The sequence below is a fragment of the Stegastes partitus genome, unplaced genomic scaffold (assembly GCF_000690725.1).
Source record: "Stegastes partitus isolate 25-593 unplaced genomic scaffold, Stegastes_partitus-1.0.2 Scaffold517, whole genome shotgun sequence".
Classification (NCBI taxonomy): domain Eukaryota; kingdom Metazoa; phylum Chordata; class Actinopteri; family Pomacentridae; genus Stegastes; species Stegastes partitus.
This window is the reverse complement of record NW_007578248.1, coordinates 76,755-99,924: the sequence shown is the minus strand read 5'-3', so window position 1 is coordinate 99,924 and position 23,170 is coordinate 76,755. Positions and strand designations below refer to the sequence as shown.

General features: G+C 40.3%; 2 protein-coding genes across 2 annotated transcripts in view; both read right to left on the bottom strand.

The window, feature by feature from the left end:
- Window positions 1-701: 701 nt before the first annotated feature.
- On the bottom strand, window positions 702-12,874 carry il6r (interleukin 6 receptor). The gene is made up of 10 exons (XM_008287735.1): window positions 12,629-12,874; window positions 9,337-9,894; window positions 8,390-8,513; window positions 6,990-7,168; window positions 6,750-6,919; window positions 6,518-6,662; window positions 3,652-3,689; window positions 3,520-3,571; window positions 3,170-3,275; window positions 702-1,744 (listed from the first exon to the last, which is right to left on the bottom strand). Exons 1-10 carry the CDS (start codon window positions 12,732-12,734, stop codon window positions 1,483-1,485), a joined length of 1,740 nt encoding a protein of 579 aa, XP_008285957.1. The 5' UTR covers window positions 12,735-12,874; the 3' UTR covers window positions 702-1,482.
- Window positions 12,875-15,101: 2,227 nt separating this feature from the next.
- Window positions 15,102-23,170, bottom strand: part of atp8b2 (ATPase phospholipid transporting 8B2) — a 47,213-nt gene continuing 39,144 nt past the window's right edge. Inside the window, exons 25-30 of the mRNA XM_008287734.1 lie at window positions 23,034-23,117; window positions 20,758-21,003; window positions 20,526-20,664; window positions 19,357-19,487; window positions 17,798-18,355; window positions 15,102-16,314 (exon numbers count right to left, since the gene is read on the bottom strand). Of these exons, the coding sequence (XP_008285956.1) occupies window positions 16,222-16,314; window positions 17,798-18,355; window positions 19,357-19,487; window positions 20,526-20,664; window positions 20,758-21,003; window positions 23,034-23,117 (1,251 nt within the window). The 3' untranslated portion in view covers window positions 15,102-16,221. The remainder of the gene's footprint in view (window positions 16,315-17,797; window positions 18,356-19,356; window positions 19,488-20,525; window positions 20,665-20,757; window positions 21,004-23,033; window positions 23,118-23,170) is intronic.

The following is a 23,170-nucleotide window of genomic DNA, read 5'->3' as shown; positions in this document are numbered from 1 at the left end:
ACACAATATAATATAATATAAGAAGAGTAATTTCTTTTTTTTGCTTATTTTTTTAATGCCTTTCTCTCTCTCTTGCTCTCTCTCTCTATATATATTAATACTCACATATACATTTATTTCTAGTGTGTTTTATTGTTTATTCTTATTCATCTTTTTAATATTGTTTCGGCGTGGAACAGGTGCACACAAAGCATTTCACTGCGCGTTATATCAGGTATAACTGTGTTTGTGACCAATAAAGGCCTCAAATCTTGAATCTAACACTATTATAGAATCTTAATATTGGTGAAGGTGATCAGGTGAATTTGTATGTTCTATAATATTCTTGTGTCTTGACTGCAATATTTTATAAAAATTGTGCATAATAAGTAATTCTGTAGAGTCTTAAGCTTAATATTTAAACTTGTGAATTTGTCATATTAATATGATTTCTTTACTGGAAAGCAGCTATTGCATCAAACATGCTTTTGAATAATTCTGATCTGACTCAGTCCATCAGTCTTTCTATGACTACAACATACCTATACCTATATCCTCTTTGGCAGCTAAAATGTTTATTGCCTAAAAAGACAGTGGCACTGAAAACTGTGATATCAGCTCTCTGTTCCTCCTGCTGCATCCTTTTTCTGTGCTTTCTGTGGTTGAATGCGGCTGCAGATTTGCCAATTTATTAAAAAAAACAGAACTTCAAATCACAAAACTCAGACCTTAAAACAAATGTTTAATTCAAGCGTCATGATAAAGTTAACGAAGGCACATCCATTAATAATCCCAGAAACACTCATAAATGTAATAATTACCCCACAGGAACCAGATGAAGCTCCGGCATCTTATTCACAGCAACTTTTTGCCATTTCTTTGGCTTGTAAAAAACATAGATGCAGATTTTTTCCAACAGAACATCTGCATTTGTCTGTAGTTTTTGGTTTTTTTTCCCCCCACAATAAATAAAAGACATTTCAGCTTTAAATTGATGCAGAAGAGGCACAAATTGCTGCATAAAATTCACCAGAGAGAAACACAAATCCACTATATTCCATCATCTTTGGAGTTCACCACAAATTTATGCAGAAAAGGCACAAATTGTTGCATAGAAATGCTGCAAATTAAGTGTTTTACGCTAAAAAAGAAAAAGAAAAAGAGATCCCAGACTTAGTGAAAATGCTTATAATAAAGAATATTTAGCAAGTGAAAGACTTTACAAATGGAACATGAGGTTTTGTGCTAGAAACTGGCCGCCGATCGACCCTTTCTACAGTTTAAACATCTTAAATTGGCACATGTGACAGACAGAAGAGCTTAAAACAACCAAAAAATGAAGTCTTTAAGAGGTATTTGAGGCGTGAGACAGAGTCAGAGTGATCGAGGGACAGACTGTACATCTGGCATCCAACAGAAGCTCATCAGAGAAGTCCTTCATCCATCCTGTCATCTGTAACAACTACAAGTTTCTGTTCGCTTTTTCCTCTTCCTGCACCATCTTCACTCCCTCTGCAGCAAGAAGTAGCTGGTGTTGTTGAAGTGCATGACGTCCGTCGTCTCCCTCGCGGTCTCTCCTTCCTCATTTTCTTCTCCTTCTCCTTCTTCTGTGTCACTTCCCGCTGGTTCTTTGCGAACCGGCGAAGCGAACGTCATCAGAACCTGAACTTCTGGAGCCCCCGGAACTGAAGACGGAGGAGGAGGAGACGAGTCACCGCAGCGAGGGATCAGATTGTGGAGTTTAGACATGAATCTGTCCTTGTGTCTGAAATGACAACAGAGAGGCTCAAATGAAGAAGTGAATTGTTTGCCGAGGCGTGAAATCGAGGATGTGGCCGTGTCAGATAGTGATCTATAGTGATTGTTTTATTTGACCAGCATGTTTCTTCATGCTGGAAATGACAAAAGACAGTCAAATATTTTGTAAGAGAAGTTCATGATGCAGTCTAACTGTGTCAAAAATGTTTGAAATCCCTTAAAATTGTTGCTTATTTTTGAGAAAATGCCGCTTCTACATCATCCAGATCCTGGTAGTTTCTGAGTGTTCTGGTACACTACAGAGTGAGAACAGATGATGCAGTAGTTCTCTTGAAGACCTCTGGTTGCACCTTGTTGCTGCTCACAAAACATTTAAAGCCTATAAAGTCATATCAAGTGTTTTCAAGGTTCACAGTTTGAAGCTTCATGATAAAATCCAAGGAGTTCCTCACTGTGGAACATGTCAAAGGGCTGCAGGAGGACAGACGTGAGCCCTGCACTGGAAGAATGGTGGAGGCCAAGAAGAACCCAAGGACCAGCACCAAGAGCATCCTGATGAATGCGAGCAGTTCTGGTAGCAACATGTCCATCAGACACTCCAGCAGACCAACAACAAGGCTGGTCTCCATGGAGACAAGGAGGATCCACTTCTCCAGGACAAAGAAGAAAGCTGCTGCTCATCACTTCATGAACATGGACATGTTTGGACACAGAGAAAGGAGAAGCATTCAAGGCCAAGAGCAGCATCCCCACGGTCCAACATGGTGGTGGAACGTGATGCTTTGGGGCTGTTGTTGAGCCGACGGACCAGACAGCCTGGTCAGAGGAAACGGCTTCATGAGAACAGAGGAGAACATCAGGAGGTCTGCAGGAACACTGCTCCTTGGGCAGCGTTGGAGCTTCAACAAGACAATGATGTGAAACATGCAGCCAAAGTGGTGAAGAAACGGTGAAGAGGAAACAATGAGGAGATGTTGGAGCGGCCCAGCCAGAGTCCAGACCTGAATCCATCCAGAACCTGTGGAGGAGCTGAAGAGCAGAGTGATGGACAGGAAGCCTTCAAGCTCCAAGAGCTGCAGATGGACACTTGGAGGAACCAAATCCCAGAAACACTGTTAGACACTAGAACCGCTGTTGGACTGATGTGGAGGGAAATAAAGACTCTGACACTAATTACTGAGAAGAAAATCCATCATGAACACGTCTAAAACAACGTCTGACTGTATTTTATCACTTATGTCATTTCCAGCCAGAAGAAATCTAAAAATTCACAAAAAATCTAAAATCTGACACGACTGTGAATCATTTGGGGACATCCACTGACTTTTTAGCTCATGCTGTGTAATAAATGTATTCATTTATTGTAGGGCACTAAATAGTTTCTGTTTGAACATGAATTCTCAGTTTAGAGACACACAACGTCCGACTGTACCTGAAAATGTAAGCGGCCAAAATGACCGACAGGAAGGCGAACACAGCGGAGATCCACAGCACGTGAGGAGACACCTCCAGCACAGCGTCGGGTTCGGTCGGGGAAACTGTTGAAGGGGCACAACAACATGTCAGGGTGTGTGTTGGGTGTAACTGAACACGCTGTAGGTGTGAGGAGCCGTGTCTCCTGTGGTTGTTTCGTTGCCTCAGTTATTACACGGCTTCCTGTTGAAGCCCAGCGGGGGCAAAGGGGGGATTTTCAGCGACGTTTAGGAGTTCCCTCTATTCTTTTTTGTCTCTTTCTTACACAAACACAGACACACAATTAACCAGAATATTTTACTGTCTCACCATCGAAGTCCCACTCTGCGCCGGAACCGGTGCCTTCGGCCGTGTCGGATAACTGAAAGAAAAAAGACGGCATGAGATACTGCACCCAAATAAAAAAGAGAGCGAAAAAACAAGTGATTTTAAGACTTTTACCATCGTTGTGGCCGCGTCGTCCATCAGTGTGCTTTCAGCTTGAGCAGAAAAAAACATTGTTAAAAACCAATAACAGAAAGTGTGACAAGTACAGAAATATTGGATAAACTTTTCAGGCCAAACAGTCTTTACAACATTGAGACTCGTACAACCAATAAGGAGAAGTTACAGGCAGACATTAGTTGCTCCGGGTCACATTTTTACTCACTGGAGGCTCATTGTTCACTAAAATATAAAGTCCTGCACCTTTATGGAAACAGAACAACCACGACTAGAAGTAGAGAAATGTCTTTTGTGCAGAAATAAATCACAGGAGAAGTTTAATTTCTTTGATTATTTGACACAAATTTAAAGCGTCCAAATGGAGGCTCTTCATACAACAGATTTTTAAAAACTATTTCCACGTTTACAGCCTCCACAAACTTTTTCTTTCTACTCTGCAGCTGCAGAAAGATGTTTCACTATGCCAGATGCATCTTCCTCCAAATCTGTTCACTGCTTTTGAGCCATGCTGCATTTATTTTACTGATCCTTTATGTTTTATTTCGCCTTAAATCTTTCTGATTTTCCAACATGTGACTGCTGAGCAGTGTCCAAGTTTTTAGTTTGATGCAAAATGTGGTGCAGACGCTTTGTTCTGAATGAATTAGAATGACTCATGTGGGAAGAAGTGATTAACTCAGCGTAAAACTGGTTATTTTTCCTGACAGAACTCGTGATAAGGACTGTCACAAAGTTAAAAATCTGAGGATTCTTTCTGTTTTCACAGTTTCTGCCTTACAAATGGTAGAATTCTGGCATTTTCTTTAAACTAGAAAACACGTGTTTGAGATGCATTTTGAGGCTCAGATGGTCACAAACGTAAAAGTTTCCAGACAGGACAACTGATCCAGTAAAGTTCTGTGAGCTGTTCGGTAGCAATGCAGCTACAAAAAGAGAAAAGTTCCACATTTATTACTGCTGCATTTAAAGATTTTTATGGAATCAATTCAATCTCTGCAGAAGCTCTTCAGAATATGAGTTTTTAACTATAATGTACTGAGGAATCTTTTCAATAAGATAATGAATTTATCTGATGTATGTATACACTTAAAAGTTCACTTCGTTATACAAGAATAAACCAAATTATTACAAATGTGTTCAATGCAAACCGCAGGAACTGTATATTCTCTGCTTTTATTTTGACAGCTGACGGCAGAGAAGTGACTGGAAACGAGAAGAACTTGGAGGAGATGGAACAAACAGGGGAAGTGGTGATTATTGCACTTAAACCACGACATCGCTTAAAGGGACAGTTTCACAGTCGGGTAAATGTTTGCCTTCTTGCCTGAATGATGATCTGCACCTCTTATCTGTCCTGTAAATGTGACGCTACATTAGAAGGCAGTTAGTTTAGCATAAAGACTGATAACAGGGCATCCAGAGATTGAAAAAAAAAAAATAAAATCTCCCTACTCGCAGCTCTGACTCAAATCGAGACAATCATGACCTCGAACAGGTTTCGCTTTCAGGACAGAAACTGAATACGTGTCACTTTCATTTTAAATGGAATATTATATTTTTAAAAAAGGACTACAGTCACAAACTTCTTCAAAATTTTCTCTCCCAGAACATCGAGTGCATTAAAGAGAAAGAGAAAGCAGAGGAGATGAAAGTGTACATGAGGGGATGTTTGTGTGCTCAGCTACTTCATGCCGGGAAGGAAACAGGAGAACAGCCTCCTCAGGTTGTTATGATGACTTTTGTCTGGGTTCAGGGTGGGATTTACAGGTCCACTCAAAGACCTGATTTTCACCTTGTTGACATGCACACATGGTGTTTTTTTTCACATGCATGAACTAAGTAGGTAGTCAATACCGTGACAGATTATTTCCACCTTCAAACTGCAGACTCAAAAACATAGATTCAGACTAAAAAAAAACTGTTTGTTGGCAGGGTAGAGCATTCTGAATCACTATTTTTCTTCAGAATCAGTTTCCAGTCCAAACAAATCTCAACAAGAAGGTGTGGCCTTTAACCCCAAGAGCACCAAACCTACCCTCAAGCATGGCAGTGGCCGCATCATGCTCTGAAGTGGAGCTTTACACAAAGTAAACGGAACATTGAAGAAGGAGGAGGATGACCTCCACATTGCTCAGGAAAACCTAAAACCATCAGCAGAAGGTTGATCTTGGAGACAGTTGGATGTTCCAACAAGACAATGAGCCCAACACACTTGAAAAATGGTAAAGAAATGTTTTAATCAGGCTGGAATGAAGGTTCTGGACTGGTCTCCCCAAAGTCCTGACTTAAACTCCAGTCAGAAAGACAACAAATTTAGTAGAACTGCACCAATTCTATCAAAGATAAACCAGAAGAACCAAACTGAGGTGAAAATGGCCAAAGGACGTTTAACCAAATATTAGAATTGCTGTATGTACGTTTTTGACCCAGCAGGTTTTGTCATATTTCCAGATAATAAATCTATAAAAGAACCAAAAAGGATGATTGTTTTCAGTGACTAACATCATGTGTTTCAATAATTTTCATCATAGAAAACTCAGAGTTATAGGAGTCATTGGAAACGTTCGACTGCCATGATGGTCTTTACAAGTGTGTGCAAACTGTTGATCACGACTGTAAAAGATGATTTTTTTACTCAGAAAATCTTCTAATTATATAACTTTTATACACTGTGACGAGTTTTAGGGGTTTAATCAAACACCAGAGATGGACTTTAATTACTGACACGACCACTTTTAAAACCAAAAGGTACATTTTCTGCCTCATGAGGAAGCAGCGACACCTCTTCACAGTTAATAGCTGAATATGTCATTTTGAAATAGTTTGATCTGATACTTTCACTAACGTGTGTTTTGTTGTTTACCTGTCCAGCTCCTGGCAGAGAAAGGTGAACTCCAGTTGCTCCACTGACCATCAAACTCGTCCCTGGCCCTGAGCTGTATCAGGTACTCGACCCCGGGCATCGCGTCAGTGATGGTGTAGGAGCGCCGGTTCACATCCTCAACTACCTGCACAGACACACAATCATCTCCATCTACTGAGTCTACAGAGAGTTTCAGGATGACATAGAGAATGCTGAGGGAATACACAGGCACCTGTTCGTGATAGAACGAAGACTTGGCAGGCCAGTATTTGAGCTCATATATGAGGTGATAGTGGCTGTCTTGCTGCTTCCAGGACGCCGGTGAATTCCAGGTGACCTGCATCCACGTCTCCTGTCCTTCCTTCTGGTGGACGGACACGTTGGAAGGAGGGTCCGGCATCACTGTAGGAGCAGGAGGCAACGCGGTCAGATCACATCGAGCTAAAAGCAACTCATCTGCAGCGATACGTACGAATGGTCAGAGGCGTAAACTGTTGCAGGTTGCTGGTGGCGTTTCCCGTGATGCCGGTGACGCACAGGAAGGCCATGTGAAGGGTTCTGACGTCGTCGTCGATGTGGTCCAGAGCGCACCAGCAGCGGGAGTGCTGGTGCGAGTACGAACACGGCAGCTGACGGAAGTTCCCTTTGATGCTGCAAAAAGGAAAGACAAGGAAGAAGATGTAAAAAGCACCTGTTATCATCATTTTAAACCCATTTGGAGGAGCCTGAATGCCTTCAGGTTGATGTTTAAATGCTACAACAGGTACAACAATCATATTTAGTCGAGTAGATTATATTTCGTAGATTACCTCAGATATAATACAGGTGAAACCAAAAGTTTACGCACACTGTATAAGAAGACATTTGACCGTTTCTTTCTCACTGTCTGACATTAAACATGACTAAACTTTTCCTGTTTTAGGTCAGTCACGATTACCAACATTATTTCTTTTTGCTAAACGCCAGAATAGTGAGAGAGAATTTTTTATTACTTTCTTCAAGGTCAAAAGTTTACATCCACTAAGATGCCTTCAAGCTATTTGGGAAAGCCCAGATGATGATGTCGTGGCTTTGGAAGCTTTTGATTGGTTAACTGGCACTAGACCTGAACTGTTTGGCCTTAATGACTATCGGTACATCTGGAGGAAAAAGGGGGAAGCTTGACGCCTGAGAACACCATCCCAACTCTGAAGCACGGGGGTGGCAGCATCATGCTGTGGAGGTGTTCTGCTGCACTTCACAGAATAGATGGCATCATGAGGAAAGAACATGATGTGGAAATATTGAAGCAGCATCTCCAGACATCAGCAGGAAATTAAAGCTTGGGCACTAATGGGTCTTCAGCTGGACAATGACCCTCAGCATAGCACCAGATTAGTTACAGAGAGGCTTCAGGACAACAAGGTCAGTGTTGTGGAGTGGCCATCACTAAGCCCTGATCTCAATCCTGGAGAAACCTGACTCAGTTCCACCAGTTCTGTCAGGAGGAATGGGCCAGAATTCATCAGACTGTTGAGAGAAGCTTGTGGAAGGAAACCCAGAATGTTTGACCCAAGTCATAGAGTTTAAAGGCAACGCTACCAGATACTGAGGAGATGGATGGAAACTTCTGACTTTGAAGAAAGTAATAAAAAATTCTCTCTCTCTCATTACTCTGGCGTTTCGCAAATAGACATGATGTTGGTGATCCTAACTGACCTAAAACAGGAAAAGTTTAGTTTGATTTAGTGTCAGACAGTGAGATTAAAAAGATTGTCTTTTTATGTAGTTTATGTAAACGTCTGGTCTTAACTGTATTATATCTAAATCCAGACATTCATTCTGTCTTATTCTTACACCTTAAACTAATCATTCATAGGAGGAGTTTGTTACCTTTTGCTCAGCGAGAGGAAACACTGAGGCTGCTTCATGACGGACTTCTGAAGCGTCGCTTCGCAGCGAATTTTGCTGCTGGGTGACCTTTTGTAGCAGAACAGATTGGGACTCTCCAGAGGATCTAAAAGACGAAGAGGACTTGTAGTGTTACTGTGCATTCATTATCTATTCGTTTAGACTCTCAGAACCCAAACTGACATTTAAAACAGACGGAAATTGGCAGGAAAAGTGAAAAATATGGAGTAAAATAACACAAAGTCTAATGCAAAACTTCATTTATGCACGTAGTGCTGTGGGCGGCATCTGATTGAAGTCTTTGTATTGACTCTAAAGGAAGTAAATGGATGCTGTGAAAAAAATATATACTGATTAATCAAATGCACTGAGTTTGGCCCGTGTTAAGCCTTGATTATACTCCAATGCAGACACAAAGACAGTTGCCGACACCACAAATGCATTGTTGTACTTTTCTAGCCTGCTGGAGTCTGCTTGCAGACATTTTGCACATTGCTGCCAAACATTCACATGACTATCCTCATAGCTACACACAATTTTGGCTGCATGCAAACACCCATAGAGGAGTCCACATAGACTCCTGCCTCCACTCTAGCCAGGCTGGTGTTACACTGTCCTGCACCGCCATGCTCTGCTTCATTAATCACACACATCATTCTGTCTTCTGGAGCCTCCATAACATTCTGAGAATGTTTCTCAAATTTGAAAACGTTCTTTTTTCCTCCAAACATCATTCGTCTCAGGAACATTATTTAAAACAATAAAATATTCTTTAACCAGTGGAGCAAGGTGTTCAGAACATTATTACAACGTATATGTAGCGTTGTGGGAACGTCCCCCGCTTGCTGAAATCTCCCTGGTCCTCTTTGGTTTGATTTGTTTCAGCTTTTTGCTTTGTTTTCTTGCTCAGGTTAAACTTCACTTCTCACCTGTAACGATCACTTTGACTGTGAACCTTTCTTGGCCTCTGCGATGGCAGCTGTACTTTCCCGAGTCTTCCAGCCTCACCGAGCTCAGAGAAAGCGTCGCCTCACTTCTTCCAAATGTGAAGTCTCCCCAGTCTTTATCTCCAGACCCCATCGGCATCTTATTCCACCTCCACTGAGGCCTCGACTTGATGCCTCTCGTCACTCTGCCTCCTTCCTCCTCCTCCTCCTCCTCCTCATCCTCATCCTCATAGTCTATGACCTCTTCGTCTGTCCAGTCAGAGTCAAGCTTGTTGCTGGTCGGATGAACCACATGAGGAGAATCTGTGCGTCCGGTATCTTCTGTGTATCTTCTGTCTTCTCCCGGGGCGGGGCTCACTTGACCTGACACTGCACTGTTGCTTGTGACCTTCTGAGTTGTTGTCCTCACACTCGGAGCGCTTCGTCCGGCATCGCTGCTTCTGGACAAGCCGACCTTTAGTCCGTCCACCTTCACGTGACCGCTGCAGGTCAGAACCAGCTCGCTGCCGGGAGATAAAACCAACACACCGGGGGGAGGGTCTGCACGGAAACACACACACACACAAAACACATGACTTCTTCATTTCTATAAGATAAACCTTTACTGCATTGTTACATTGTCATTAAGAGATATTAGCAGAAAATTAAACAAAAAGTACTTGTTTTCTAAATTTATCTGGATGTGGAAGCAACAATATTGATTGTTTCTTGAGTAGAAAAACTGAGAGAGAAGAAGATTTTATGTGTATTGCACAGATTCTAGGATGCATTGTAGTTTTAAAAATCTGTATTTTGTGTTGTGTTGCAAGAAATATTGATTTAAAAAACAAAAGCAACCAGAGAGAAGTTAAAACTGGTGCATTTACTGATGTTTTTAAATGTCGCACAGATTCTAGTATACATAGAAAAATACAAATAGATGATAGATAAGGAAAAGATCAGTGTTTTTTGTTGACAAGCAATGTTGATATAAAAAAGGCCTACAAGCAGAGAAAAAAAATCTAAATTAGAGTGTTTTCTGATGGGTTTTCTTTTTAAATTTAAGCTTAAAGATTAAAAAGTTGCTGCTAAAAGCTGAAAGAAGTAAATAAACAGTTTGAGTCAAAGCAAGATTTTTTCTTGAGTAGAAATACTGATAAACAAATATTCATTCTGCACAAGTTTGTTAATAAAAATACTGATATTGCACAGATTCTAGTTTACATAGAAAATGACACACAGATGATAGATAAGGAAAAGATCAGTGTTTGCGTTGTGTTGACAAGAAATGTTGATATAAAAAAAGGCCTACAAGCAGAGAAAAGTTCAAAATTAGAGCATTTTCTGATGTTTTTTTTTAATGTTTAAGAATCCAAGTTCAAAAGTTGCTGCTAAAGAAGTAAAACACTTTGAATCTCAGCAACATTTTTTCACAAAAATACTGATAAAGAAATATTAACGTTGCACAGATTTATTCATAAAAATGCTGATATTGCACAGACTCTTGTGTGTGCAGAAAGAGAGTTTTTAACTGCAGGAAATGTTCAGAAGTCACAGCTTTGAATGTGTTGATTTTGCACCAAAATAACAGTTTTTTGTTGAGCAGTTCTGGTTCTAAAGTCTGACAGCAGCAGGGATAAATAAAAGAACCTGTGATTTAATCAACATTCAATCAGTACAAACGTGTGTGTGCAGCAGCGTTTTGCACCAAACAACAGCTTCCTTCGTCCTGAGTCTCGGTGAAGCCGAGCACAGATAGGATGCAACGTTGCATAACCAAAACTCCTGCTGAACTTCCCCTTTTAATACGTCTCTCGTCTTCACTGTTTCTTCTCTGTCCTAAATTAAGCCCTTTTTCTGTCCCCTCTTTCTCTCGCTTATTTACATTTCTGACGTTCCTCCTCATCTGTCAGACTTTGTGATTCAGCTCGACTCCAACATGCCTGCGATGTCGTTTTGTTTATATCTGACCTTAACATCAGAACTCCATTTAATTTGTATAATTCAATCTCAGGCTGCCCCTAGTGATCATTTTCACATCAGTTAATCTGTGGATTCATTTCTGAAATTAATTAATTTGTTGTGTGGTCTTTAAAATGTCAGAAAATACAGAAAAATCTGCGTCCAAGCTGACAAATGACTCGTTTTGTCCTCATTACAAAGATTTTCTGTCCTAGACAAGGAAAAAAACAGAACATTTTCACATTTTAGAAGCTGCAATCAGAGAATTTAGACTTTTCTGTCCTAATACTAAGATAGTTGGTGATGATTTTAATAGTTTGTCTTTCACAGTTTCCAGAGAATTCCAGTATGGAAAATAAAAATCTACACACATCTACATATACTGACTAGTGTTGGGTCTCAGACTTTTACTTTTTTGTTGAAATTTCTCTGACCTCGTGCTTAAACAACAATAAAAACAGCTGTCACAGTCTGAGTCCAGCATAAACAGACATTTACTTCCGGCTGAAAGTAATGAAAACAAACAACAACAAACTTCATGAAGACGTCAGAGAAAGATTGAGTTTTAGAAGAACTGTATCTGAAGTTAAACAGAATGTCAAAGCACAAACTGTTTGTTTGCTTTGCAATGAGCTACTTCGAAATAGACTCCTTTATTAATAGTCTTTATCTGATTTTCTCTCTTGCATTTTGTCAACGTGATCTGTGAGGTTGAACAGAAATGTACAGATTTGTTGGCAAACCTTGAGATGCACTTTGTTTATCCTGCAATAAATAAACAAGATATAAATAGGAAGAGGTCATTTGCAAAAAGCCAGATAACTCCGTGTTTGTAGATTTTCAGAACACTTGTTTTTTTTTTGTTGTTTGCTTGAGATAAAATCACTCAGACTGAAGCTGGGTGGATTTGACTCAGTAGAAATGACAAGAACAGAGATAACTTCAGTCTGATTGATGGAAAAGTGGGTTTGTGAAGATGGAGTGAACTCTTCATATTTAGTATAGAATATTAAACCAATAGAGCTCTTAAAAAGTAATCAGTGCTTTCATTACGTGATTTCCAAAATTGCTCAAATTAGCAAAGTGCACCTCAGTTTGCCAATAAGTAAAGAAACGACTGCGCAAACTCACATGAACGAAACATAACAGAGTATGGAGAGTAAAATAGTTGTTGTTCCAAGTTGTTGTTGTTGTCATTTTCTTAATTATGTGAGTTGACCTGAGCTGTCTGCAGCCTCATAATATAATATAGAAAGTATTATACAGTTTAAAACGTTATACGTAATATTAGGATGTCCGCTCATTAATTCACGCCACGTCCACTTTTACGCACCTTTCCTCGGACACATTCCGGCGAAGATCCCGCGGACCGTCGGGACGCACAGAGCGCACAGAGCGCACAGCACCGGGAGGAAAACCCGCATATCTGCCGCTTTCATGGTCTCCTCTCACCGTCACCTGAAGCGCAGCAGCAGCCGGAGATTCCCATCGAAGCTCTTCAGCCCGCCGCCGGTGGCTCCTCCTGGAGGGTCGAAGCTCGTCTGGCCGCGCTGCGCTCCAGAACACCCGTTATTGTGAAACCACGGCGCTCTTCCCCTTGTTCAGCACCGTTACACAGAGGAAATCCTCCTCAGCGTCAAAATAAACCCCCATTTAAAGCTCAGCGCAGGACCTGCTGCTGGAATATTCATTTATTATCAACATGTCCCACCCAACAGGTGGCTTCATGAGGCTCCATGCACCAAATAAAGGCACAGTTCTGGTGTTTTCTTGGTTTAAAATAACTTTACTATTCTGAGAAAATAATTTTTAAAAAAGTGTTTTTAAGGTGTTTTGTCGGAACACAATCAGTCTGTGTCTTTTTTTGAATAAGAATATACACATGAAAGCTGTTTCTACATGAAAGTCTTCTAGTCAGCCTGTAAAATGAGCCTTCAGATGTTTAGGTGCAGCAAAAAAAACATAATGCAAAAGAGGTTGTTTGAGCTGTGACGACTTTTAATAAAGTTATGTTCAACCAACCAGATACAGTCGTCCTCACATGTATTTATACCCTTCCATTAAAGAAAAGGCAAAATCCACAAAAATCACTCAAACAACGAGAAACTGAAAAAAGTAATAATAAATAAAAATTTGTTAAATTATAATTTAGTTAACTGAGACATTGCTTTTGAACTGTGGTTGAAAAGAATAATTTTAAAAAACAAACAAACAAAACTGTCCCGGACAAATTAAAATTCAACAAAATATTAGTTTACCATCATGCTTCTGATTCTGATGCTTTTTTATTTTTAATTTATNGTGACGACTTTTAATAAAGTTATGTTCAACCAACCAGATACAGTCGTCCTCAAATGTATTTATACCCTTCCATTAAAGAAAAAGCAAAATCCAATAGTCACTCAAACAACGAGAAACTGAAAAAAGTAATAATAAATAAAAATTTGTTAAATTATAATTTAGTTAACTGAGACATTGCTTTTGAATTGTGGTTGAAAAGAATAATTAAAAAAACAAAACAAAACAAACAAAACTGTCAAATTAAAATTCAACAAAATATTAGTTTACCATCATGCTTCTGATTCTGATGCTTTTTTATTTTTTTTATATATATATTTCTGTTGAACCACAATTCAAAAGCAATGTCATGATTTTCACTACATTTTTATTTGTTACTTCAATTTCACCTCATTTCAGTGACTGAAGCTGTTGTTTTCCGTCTCTAATGGGAGGAAATGGAACGTGAGGACGACTGTGTATTGAGATAGAGGAAGTGGAGTGGTATTTTTAATCACCTATTGCTTCACAATTAGTCACGTAAACAAGTTCTTTAAGGACATCTTGAACTATGGAGAAGAAAAGTGAAGCAATCAATTTACAACTTGTTGGTTTTGTAATTCAACAAACAGAAGTTTGAGTTTACACACAATATTAATTTGGTATAATTACTGAATTATTTTTTTTTTTTTTTTAAATCTTTGCAACTTGAAAGGTTTATCCAAATCAGTGAATTAGAATAATTTCTTTAAGTGGTGGCAACTGAGTGGAAGAAGTCCTGATGCATGCACAGTCCTCACGCATTTATATTCCACCTTTGCACGACACTACCTTCTTCTCTCTCCTGTACTTTGTGTTCTGTTCTGATCTGCACTTGCTGTCCTCACTGATCTTTAAAGTGTTTTAATGCATCGCTTGTTTGTCTTCTCTCTCCTCTTTAGTCTCCCCCCGATTGGTCGAGGCAGACGTCTGCCCTCCCTGGTTTGAGTTTTCCTGAAAGCCAGCCCTCCTCTCTGTACTTGAAAGGACTGTAACTCTGAAAACATTCACGGTATGAAGGTAAAACTTTGCATGGCTGTAGTATAATATACTGAAGTCACTGTGGATAGAGAATCAGCTCATTCTAAGGGGGTCATACGGGAACTTTTTTCATTTTTGATGCCAAAAGCTGGTTATAGAAACAAATTGTAATAAACAAGATTTTGTGTTTAGATGGTGACACCTGGAGTGGATGTAAACTTGATTTGTTTGCAGTTTAACAGAGCTCAAATGTGTTTTTCAGCCCTGAATTTATTTCATTTTTATGTCTCTATCTTCTGTATCTATAAAACAATGAGGCTCAAGAAACGACTTATGCTGTGAACCAGCACTGTCTATGCAGAAAAACTAAATTAAATTGAATAAACCAGAGCTTTAAAAGCTTATTTTGCCACAGAAAGTCCCACAACTTTGTCCTGCAACTAGAAGTCTTTTCTTATCACATTTAAACTTTGGCTGCGACATGAAATAAGATTTGCACAGAAACAGTGTGTTTGTTCCTCTCATGTTAAAGAAAATGACATGTTTATTCTCCGTTTAACAGTTCCACATTCCACCGAGATCCAACCCCAGTGTAAGGAACTCACAGGGGCCTGATGCTGCACAGATCATTCACTTCCAAAAGCTCGACCTCCAGCTGTGTTTCCGGTGATGACTGGAAGACAGACGATGTCCAGGAGCAGGTTTGTATCCTCTGGCTGATCATCATCTGCACGTATTTGTTAAACGGGAACATTTGCAATGAGGATGCAAAGTTATATTTGATAGATGGAACACAAACATTTTGGCATTTTTAAGGCATGATCATCCTCCATTCATGGATAAATAAAAATTTTTAAAGCACTTGAATCTGCACGAGTCACAAAATGACGACATTTATGATTTAGAATTTGACAAACCGCCTTTCAATGTTCTTTTCTTTTTTTTGTCCACACAAAATTTCTTTGTTCCGACCCAAAGTAAACCAGTGGCAGTTTGTCTTTTCTGTTTTTCACATACATTAGAGGTACTTTAAATATTCTGGCCTCTGTCAGACCGAAAAAAGGTCCAATCAAAGCGCTGGAAGTTAGCTTTAAGGTGCAACTCAAGCAGGCCGTCAGAAACACATCAATATGATGCAAAAAAAGAAAACGCGTGGAGTCGAGGTGTCGGTAAGAAAACACATCAGGGGACTCGAATCTTGCAACAGTCTGTAAATTAGGAACCGTTCTCACTGAGAACTATAATAAAAACAGAACATTTTTGATTACAGGTAATAATAATAATAAAGCACCTCACTAGCTGAGATGCTGGGAGGCTCCAGAAATAAGCAGAAACAAGTTTTTTTTTTTTTAGATAACAGCTCGTCGTCTTGTTTCTGCTGCTACAGTCCGTGGCTCTCACCGGTCATCGTTGATCAATGATCTCACTGTTAAATCTTAATTTAAAGCCCGGAAAGTCCCGTGTCTTCACTTCCTCCTCTGATGTAATGTATTTATTATGAGACAAGAGCACTCTGTGGGTAAAGTTGTTTTCTTTTTATAACAGTCAGTGTCCTCCTTCCAGTCCTTCAAGCGCAGAACCTCGTACGTGTGTGCGAACTCGGTCATAAATACGGGATTCATCCCGGCATCACTTAATCTGACTGGTTTCCTTGGCAACAGAGGCCGATCCGGGGCTGCTGGACGCACGAGCCGCGATGCCCTTCCAACCGAACAGAGCTTCCTGTTGGACGAGAAGGAAAAGTTAAAAATCAGTCACTTCCTCCCATCCGACCCCCTCAGAATCAACTAATGTTTTATGTTCAATAACTTCAGTATATTTACTGACATCATGAAAAATGTTATCGTCTTACTATGAATATTTTTTTAAATTACACATTCTTGAAGTATATAGGTTGGCTGAAATGTGCTGTTTTTTGCAGCATGTTGAGCCCCCGAGTTTAAAATAAAAAGCCAAACGAAATCTTAGGGATGAAATACAGATGAAAATGATTTGGTCACACAAATCAGTGAATCGTGTCCAGAAGATGATTCTGGGATCAAGTTTGTGTAAGAAGTTGTTATTGTCATTGTCTATAACTGGTTCTGACCGACCACCATCACACATTCTGATATGAGCCTTGAACGTTTTTAAAGTTTTCCCTAAAATTGTTCAAAATATCTCCAAACTTGAAAACAAAACAAAACAAAACAGAACAAAAAAACCCCCAAACTTGCCCAAAATGATCAGAAACTTCTCCAAAAACGACTCAAACCAGAAGATGATCCTGGTATCAAATGTGTCCGTCACACATGCTGATATGACCATTAAAAGTTTACCCAAAAATGCACTTTTAAAAGTTTCTTGTTTGAATTATCAGAAAACAGAAACACATCCAGGGTACCAATGATTTTTTCTATGACTCTATATCATAGACGCTAAACTGCTGCAGTTTTGCTGTTCAATCTACGATACATCCCATAATATCGATGTTGGATGCAGGAAAAATGAACAAAAAACTGATTTAGTCGTTAGATTGTGGAACCTTTTTGGATGTAAAACTGATCTGGTTGCAGTTTTTAACAGAGTTTAAATGAAGCTATGAGGCTCAGAAATGATGGAAAATGTCATTCAGACGTGCTGCATTTAGAAAACATTCACAGTATGAAGGTAAAAGTTTGCGTGGCCTCATTAAACACACTAAACTTATTGTAGCTTCATAATCAGGTGATTCTGAGGAGGTGAGGTGGGAACTTTTTCTGTGATTTGCATGGATTTTGACAGAAGAGTGTCAGTGTGTGGTGCAGATTTGCTGCTGAAACATTTATGTATGCCATGATGCTGGAGAACGCTGCTGGCTGAGCAGAAAACAGGTTTGATCTTTAGATTGTGACACCAGGAGTGGATGTAAACTTTATCTGGTTGCAGTTTTTAACCAAACTCGAATGTGTTTTTTTAGCCTTGACAATGTCCCGTCTCTGTCTCCTGAACTGATGAAGTTATGAGGCTCAGAACTGAAAAGTAAAATTGCACTTCAAGAACGTAACTCTGACAATATTCATAGTATGAAGGTAAAACTTTGCCTGGCCTCATTAAATATACTGAAGTGATTGTAGTATTGAAGTCAGGTGAGGACGTTTTTCTGATTTGTTGGATTTTATATGGAATACAAGCGTTGTTCTTGTGTTTTGCTGTTGCTGCACGAACACAAACAGCCGCTGCTCACCTGTACGGTTCCCAGAGAGAGCGTCCAGCCTCCAGGTGAGTCTGCCCCAGGAGCCCTGGCCGCTGTGGGGGTCAAACCTCCAGCAGCGGCGCCCTGAGGAGCAGCTGCCTCCGTGGACGAAGCCTGGACGGCCTGAGTGCTCTGAGCCGGCGCCGTTTCCTCCTCGATCGGCGTGTCCTGCGAGCCGCCCAGAACCGAGGACGAGTTGGAGAGCGGCGGGACCGACCCAGAGAGGCAGCTGGGTGCAGGGCTGCACTCGCCCGACGTGCTGGGAGGCGTGTGGACGTTCTTGTTCTTCCTGCGGAGGGTGTCGATCCAGCTGGAGCTGTGTCTGGAGGCGAAGGTGGCCAGAGCCAGCGAGGACAGCCGCATGTTTTTCCCTGAGGTGATGAGCTCCCCGAAGCCCTCCTGGTGGGCGAAGGCGTAGCCGGACCTCCTGGAGCCACCGCGGGCCCCCAGGCGGCCCTCGGACACGCTGCCGACACCTCGCCAGGCGCCGCCGACGCTCCGGCCGACCGGCTTCCTTCTCTTCTGCCGCACCAGCTGAGTGTAACGCACCTGGACAAGCACCGGGAGAGAACAAATAACATTAATATTATCTCTATTATCATGCAAACATCATCAGCTGAAGTTGAAACTGACACAACCTCAATTGCACAGGAAACAGTTCGCAAAAAACATGAAGACAATGGATTTTGATTTCTGGATGTTGAGAGTATTTTCTCATGAAAGAAGTGATCATTTTTTAAAAATAATAATACCAGAATATATTTCTGTTCTGTATTTAAATGTGAACATTTTCAACTAGATAATCCCTCATTTGCATATTTAAACAAACAATGTCATAAAAATACAAAAAAGAAAATCTTAATTTAAGTCATCAGTTGGGGAAGTTTCATGGTGACTCCTGTTAAGATTTTTTATCCTGTTCAGCTCTAGTGATTTTGAACTAAAGTGCATTTTAAACCACTGGACAGCTGTTTATCTCACTCAAAACAATAGATCTTCAAAAGATTCTAACCTGACGTTCTTAAGTCTGATTTGGGGGAAAAAAACTTCACAATTTTTTAAATAATTCATGCAGGACAGGGTCACCCCCTCTCTGAGTAACGTGTTTGCTTTGCACTTTGCTTTCAGTGATATTTTCAGTCCTGAAACAAGTTGAATCTTTATCACTTTTTCACATCAGCTCACTGAAACTCAACTGACTGTACTTTACAAATCACATTCAAAAGTGACTATAGAGAAACTAAATACAAAAATCCCAAAAAAAGGGAACTTCTCTGCCCCACCTTGACAGCAGCTTCTGTTGGATGCTCAACTGGAGCTGCTCGTGTCATCAGGGTGCACTGATTAAGTCAATATTTGCAGGGTCTTTAGGGTGCACCGGGCCAGTTACGGTAAGCATCGTTGCACACACACACACACTCAGATAAAACATTTCTATGTGTGCGGTTAATCATTGCCCGCTGCCAGTTTGAACCGACGCGCTGGAAAACGCACCGACGCGTGTTGCAACGGAGAGTTTGGACACACTGAAGTCAGAAAGGTTTTCTCACCGTGTCGGAGAGCTGAGGTTTGAGGTCCAGCTTGAGGAAGCGGAATGCCAAAACTGGAACTATGCATATTGCTGTCGCCAGTGCAATAGTTAACCACACGACCGGCTGCAACAGCGTGCTCTGGGCACTGCCTGCAAACACACACAAACAGACACAAGCATGAAGCGAGAGGCGTAAACACACAGGAATGTGAAGCAACGTTACCCATGACTCTGGCCAAATCTCGATAGAGTTTTGTTAGAAATCCAATTTTAGGTAAAGTTTTCTTCTCAAAATGTACAATTATAGTGAATTTGTCTTAATTTTAGTGTTTAATGATGCAGATTCATTGAAAGAAAAACAACCTCAACCCTCTGAACTTTTGCTCCTGCCACATTTTCACTCACTCTGGGCTCATTTTGATCTGATGAAGTAAAATATAAATGAATATAAATATAATAATTAGTATTATAAAGTCCTGCACCTGTATGGAAACAGAACCACTGTGGCTGGAAAATGTCTTCTGTGCATTATGAAACATCTACGCCATAAATATGAAAAAAGGAATTACTTAACAAAAAATAATTGCAGTAAGTATTTCAAATGTCCACATGTGTTACGAACACTTGGAAACTCCAACGATATAGATATTTAACTATTTTTTTAAGCCATGCTGCATTTATTTGAGGTTTCATTTTGCTCTCAGTCTCTTTACTTTCTTTTCATGCTTGTCTTCTCCTCTGAGGCACAAAGATATTTTTATTTTTTAACAGAATCTGGTGCAAACTGCATATTTTTAGGTGAATTTATGAAGTAGACACGTAGAATAAAGCAAATTTCAGGTTTACATTTGGTTAAAGTTTCCCAACTGCACGTCAAGGACTGTTTAAAAGTTGGAAATTTAATAATTCTTTTAGTTTTTACAGTTGATAAATAGTCTGATTAATAAATGGTGTAAATGTTGTGTTTCTTTTAAACCTGCCAGCTTGTTTTCTTTGGTGTTCACCACATTTGACGAACATGTGAGAGATCAAACCATTTCTGACATAAAGTCATGCATGTGTGCAGCCAAACAAACGCCGGCTGATGTTGTCAGCAGATTATTCCTTCGTTTATGTAGGCCAAACAAAACTACAGTGTTTGTTCAGCTGAGCCACGTCAGATAAACGGAGAGAAAACAGGCGACCAACCTACAAAGTGGAACTGATTAGGAAAGATCCTGAAGAGGGTCTGACTGTGCAGAGCAAACATGATGGTGAAATACGTTCCCAGAGAGCCCCACACGAACACGTGGTTGATGACGGTCCAGAAGCCGGTATCGAGGGCGATCTGCAAAACACGCAGAGAGGCCGGCACCAGGTGCACAGTCAGCACACGACGGTGGAGCAAACACTGGTCGAATATAGCAGGAGACAAACTCACCTGCACGCTCACCACGATGACCAGAGCTGTCGCCGTGGTGACCGCGAAGGTCTGGTAGTCGGCGAGGGGCACGCCGGTGCTCTGCGTGGCGTCGGACAGGATGGCGTAGGGCACGAAGAACAGCACCACCGACGTGTAGATGCCCTGGGCGATGCAGATGAAGAACTCCCGCTTGTTGAAGAGCAGGTTGAGCTGCCCTGGTTCGTACAGCTTCGGATACTCGAGGCTCCTCTGGTCCGGAACATCCTGCAGCCACAGGGAGAGGACACATTTAATAAAACGACACTCTGCAGACGAGTTAACATCAGATACATACATGCATACATATATTCTCTCTGAGGGGGTGGGTGATGGTTCTCATGTTATTGTTGTATTTGTTATGTTCAGTGTTTTATATTGTATTTGTCTTTATACTTTTCATTATGTTAATGTTTGGATGATTTGTCTTGTAAAAAGGAAAACAAATAAAACTTGAATCACAAAAGTTAACATCAGATAACACAGTCTCAGTGAGCAGGTTAATATCAGGCCTCAGATATGTGACATCGCTGCTTCACAGTCATTCTGTCAGTCAGATAACAAAGATCCTTTTCTGCACAGCTTCTTTCAGACACGGTGCCACATTTATCACACAAATATTAATAATACACATTATTATACAAATTCCACACACTATTAGTTTTGTTTTAACACTGTATTTAGACTTTTTAATGCTCTCTTTCTTAGTTTTTACCGTAAATAACAATGATTTTGCACCTTTTTTGTGGTAAATGCTAACAATTTGCACATTTGCTGTAGATACCAGCAATTTTGGAACCTTATTTCTTCGACCAGCACGATTTGTACGCTGGTGTCCTTCTCTTTTTTGAATGTAACCTGTGAGAGCCACAGAGGTGACGAATGAAATACCAATCTCAATTAATGCTATTCTTCTGATGAATTTAGGATTTAATCTAACCAAATAGCAGCTCATCAAACTGTCCAAGTAACTAATATCCAGGTTTCTTTAGGATTTTCTAAACCCATAATTGATGATATTCTAACTTCTAAGACTCCCAAACAGCTGGAAGCATCAAACCAAACTTCTGCCTAATTTTACAAGTCCAGCAGCTGCACACAGAACTTCTTCTTAAAGTTTATTTGTCTGATTAAAACAAACAGCCTGTTGAAAAATGCATCACCGGTAACGCTGCAGCTATCTTGTGCTGCGGCTTTAAGAGGAAGGAGCCTCAAACTCAGCTTTTTATTGGTAGATGAGCAGGTCAAGGGTCGTGAATGTGATTGGACAATAAATGTGTGATGAAATTCAAAGTAATTGATGTGAATATAAAACGAAGCACAAGTGTTTTGTTTATGTTGAATTTTCAGTATTAATGACTTATTGTTTTTCTATTAATTGATGCATCGTTGTTGGAAAAGTCAAAAGAAAATCGTGTGTTTTTGCTGTTCACTCTGCCAACGCCCCTCTAAAGGTCTGACCTGATTGGCCAGTTTGAACTGGGAAGCCACGCCCACCCGGCAGTATACATACAGGTAAACTGGGAGGCAAATGGAGGAATGCTCTGCTCTGAGCTGGTAGGAGGAATTGTTTGCAGCTGTTTTGTCTTTTTGCCGTTGTAACGTTTTGTCCTCCACATGCCTCACCTCGCTACCACTCCAGGTACTATGTTTAACATCTTAGCTTAGCATGTTAGCATTTCTTTCACTTGTTTATTTTTGCAGGGACAGCTCACAATTAAAAGTAAATGAGTTAGCTAGAAGCTAGTTTGCACCTGTTTTCCCTACGCAGGTACAGAAAAAGAGGACAACAACATAAATAAAATCAGTGAAGACAACAAAAAAAAAGCTACTGATGGTGACAGTGTTTAGCCAAACCTTCAGGCTGGTTTCAAACTATGCAACGCTTGTTTGGATGGAATTCCAGGTCGAGTTTTAGCATTTGCTAATAAATGTTGTTATGGGAAACAGATAAGATCAGCAAGCGGCCATGATTATCTGTGAAAATGTCGTGCCAGTCCATTATTTAAACTTAAACACATTTCTCTTGATGTGTCACCTGTGAAACATTTAAGTTTTCATCCTGTGGAGACACTGAATATCTGTTTTAAATGTCATTACAATACATTAAGTCGTTCCTGCAGCGTGTGCCATCATGGCGGACGTAACTAACAATGTGTTTTCGTGTTTATTGTTGGTGAAAATAGATTTCTTTTCATGCAGTTTATTTATCAAAGACAGTATATATATATGTATACAAAATGATAGGCTGAACAGACCTGGTCAAATATCCCCATGGCCAGCACAGGGAGGGACGTGTACACGATGTTGTAGAGGGTGATGAAGTACTGATCGTACACCGTCTGCAGAAGAAACAGGAAACACACGTTTCAATAATCAGGACCCTTTTTATCTG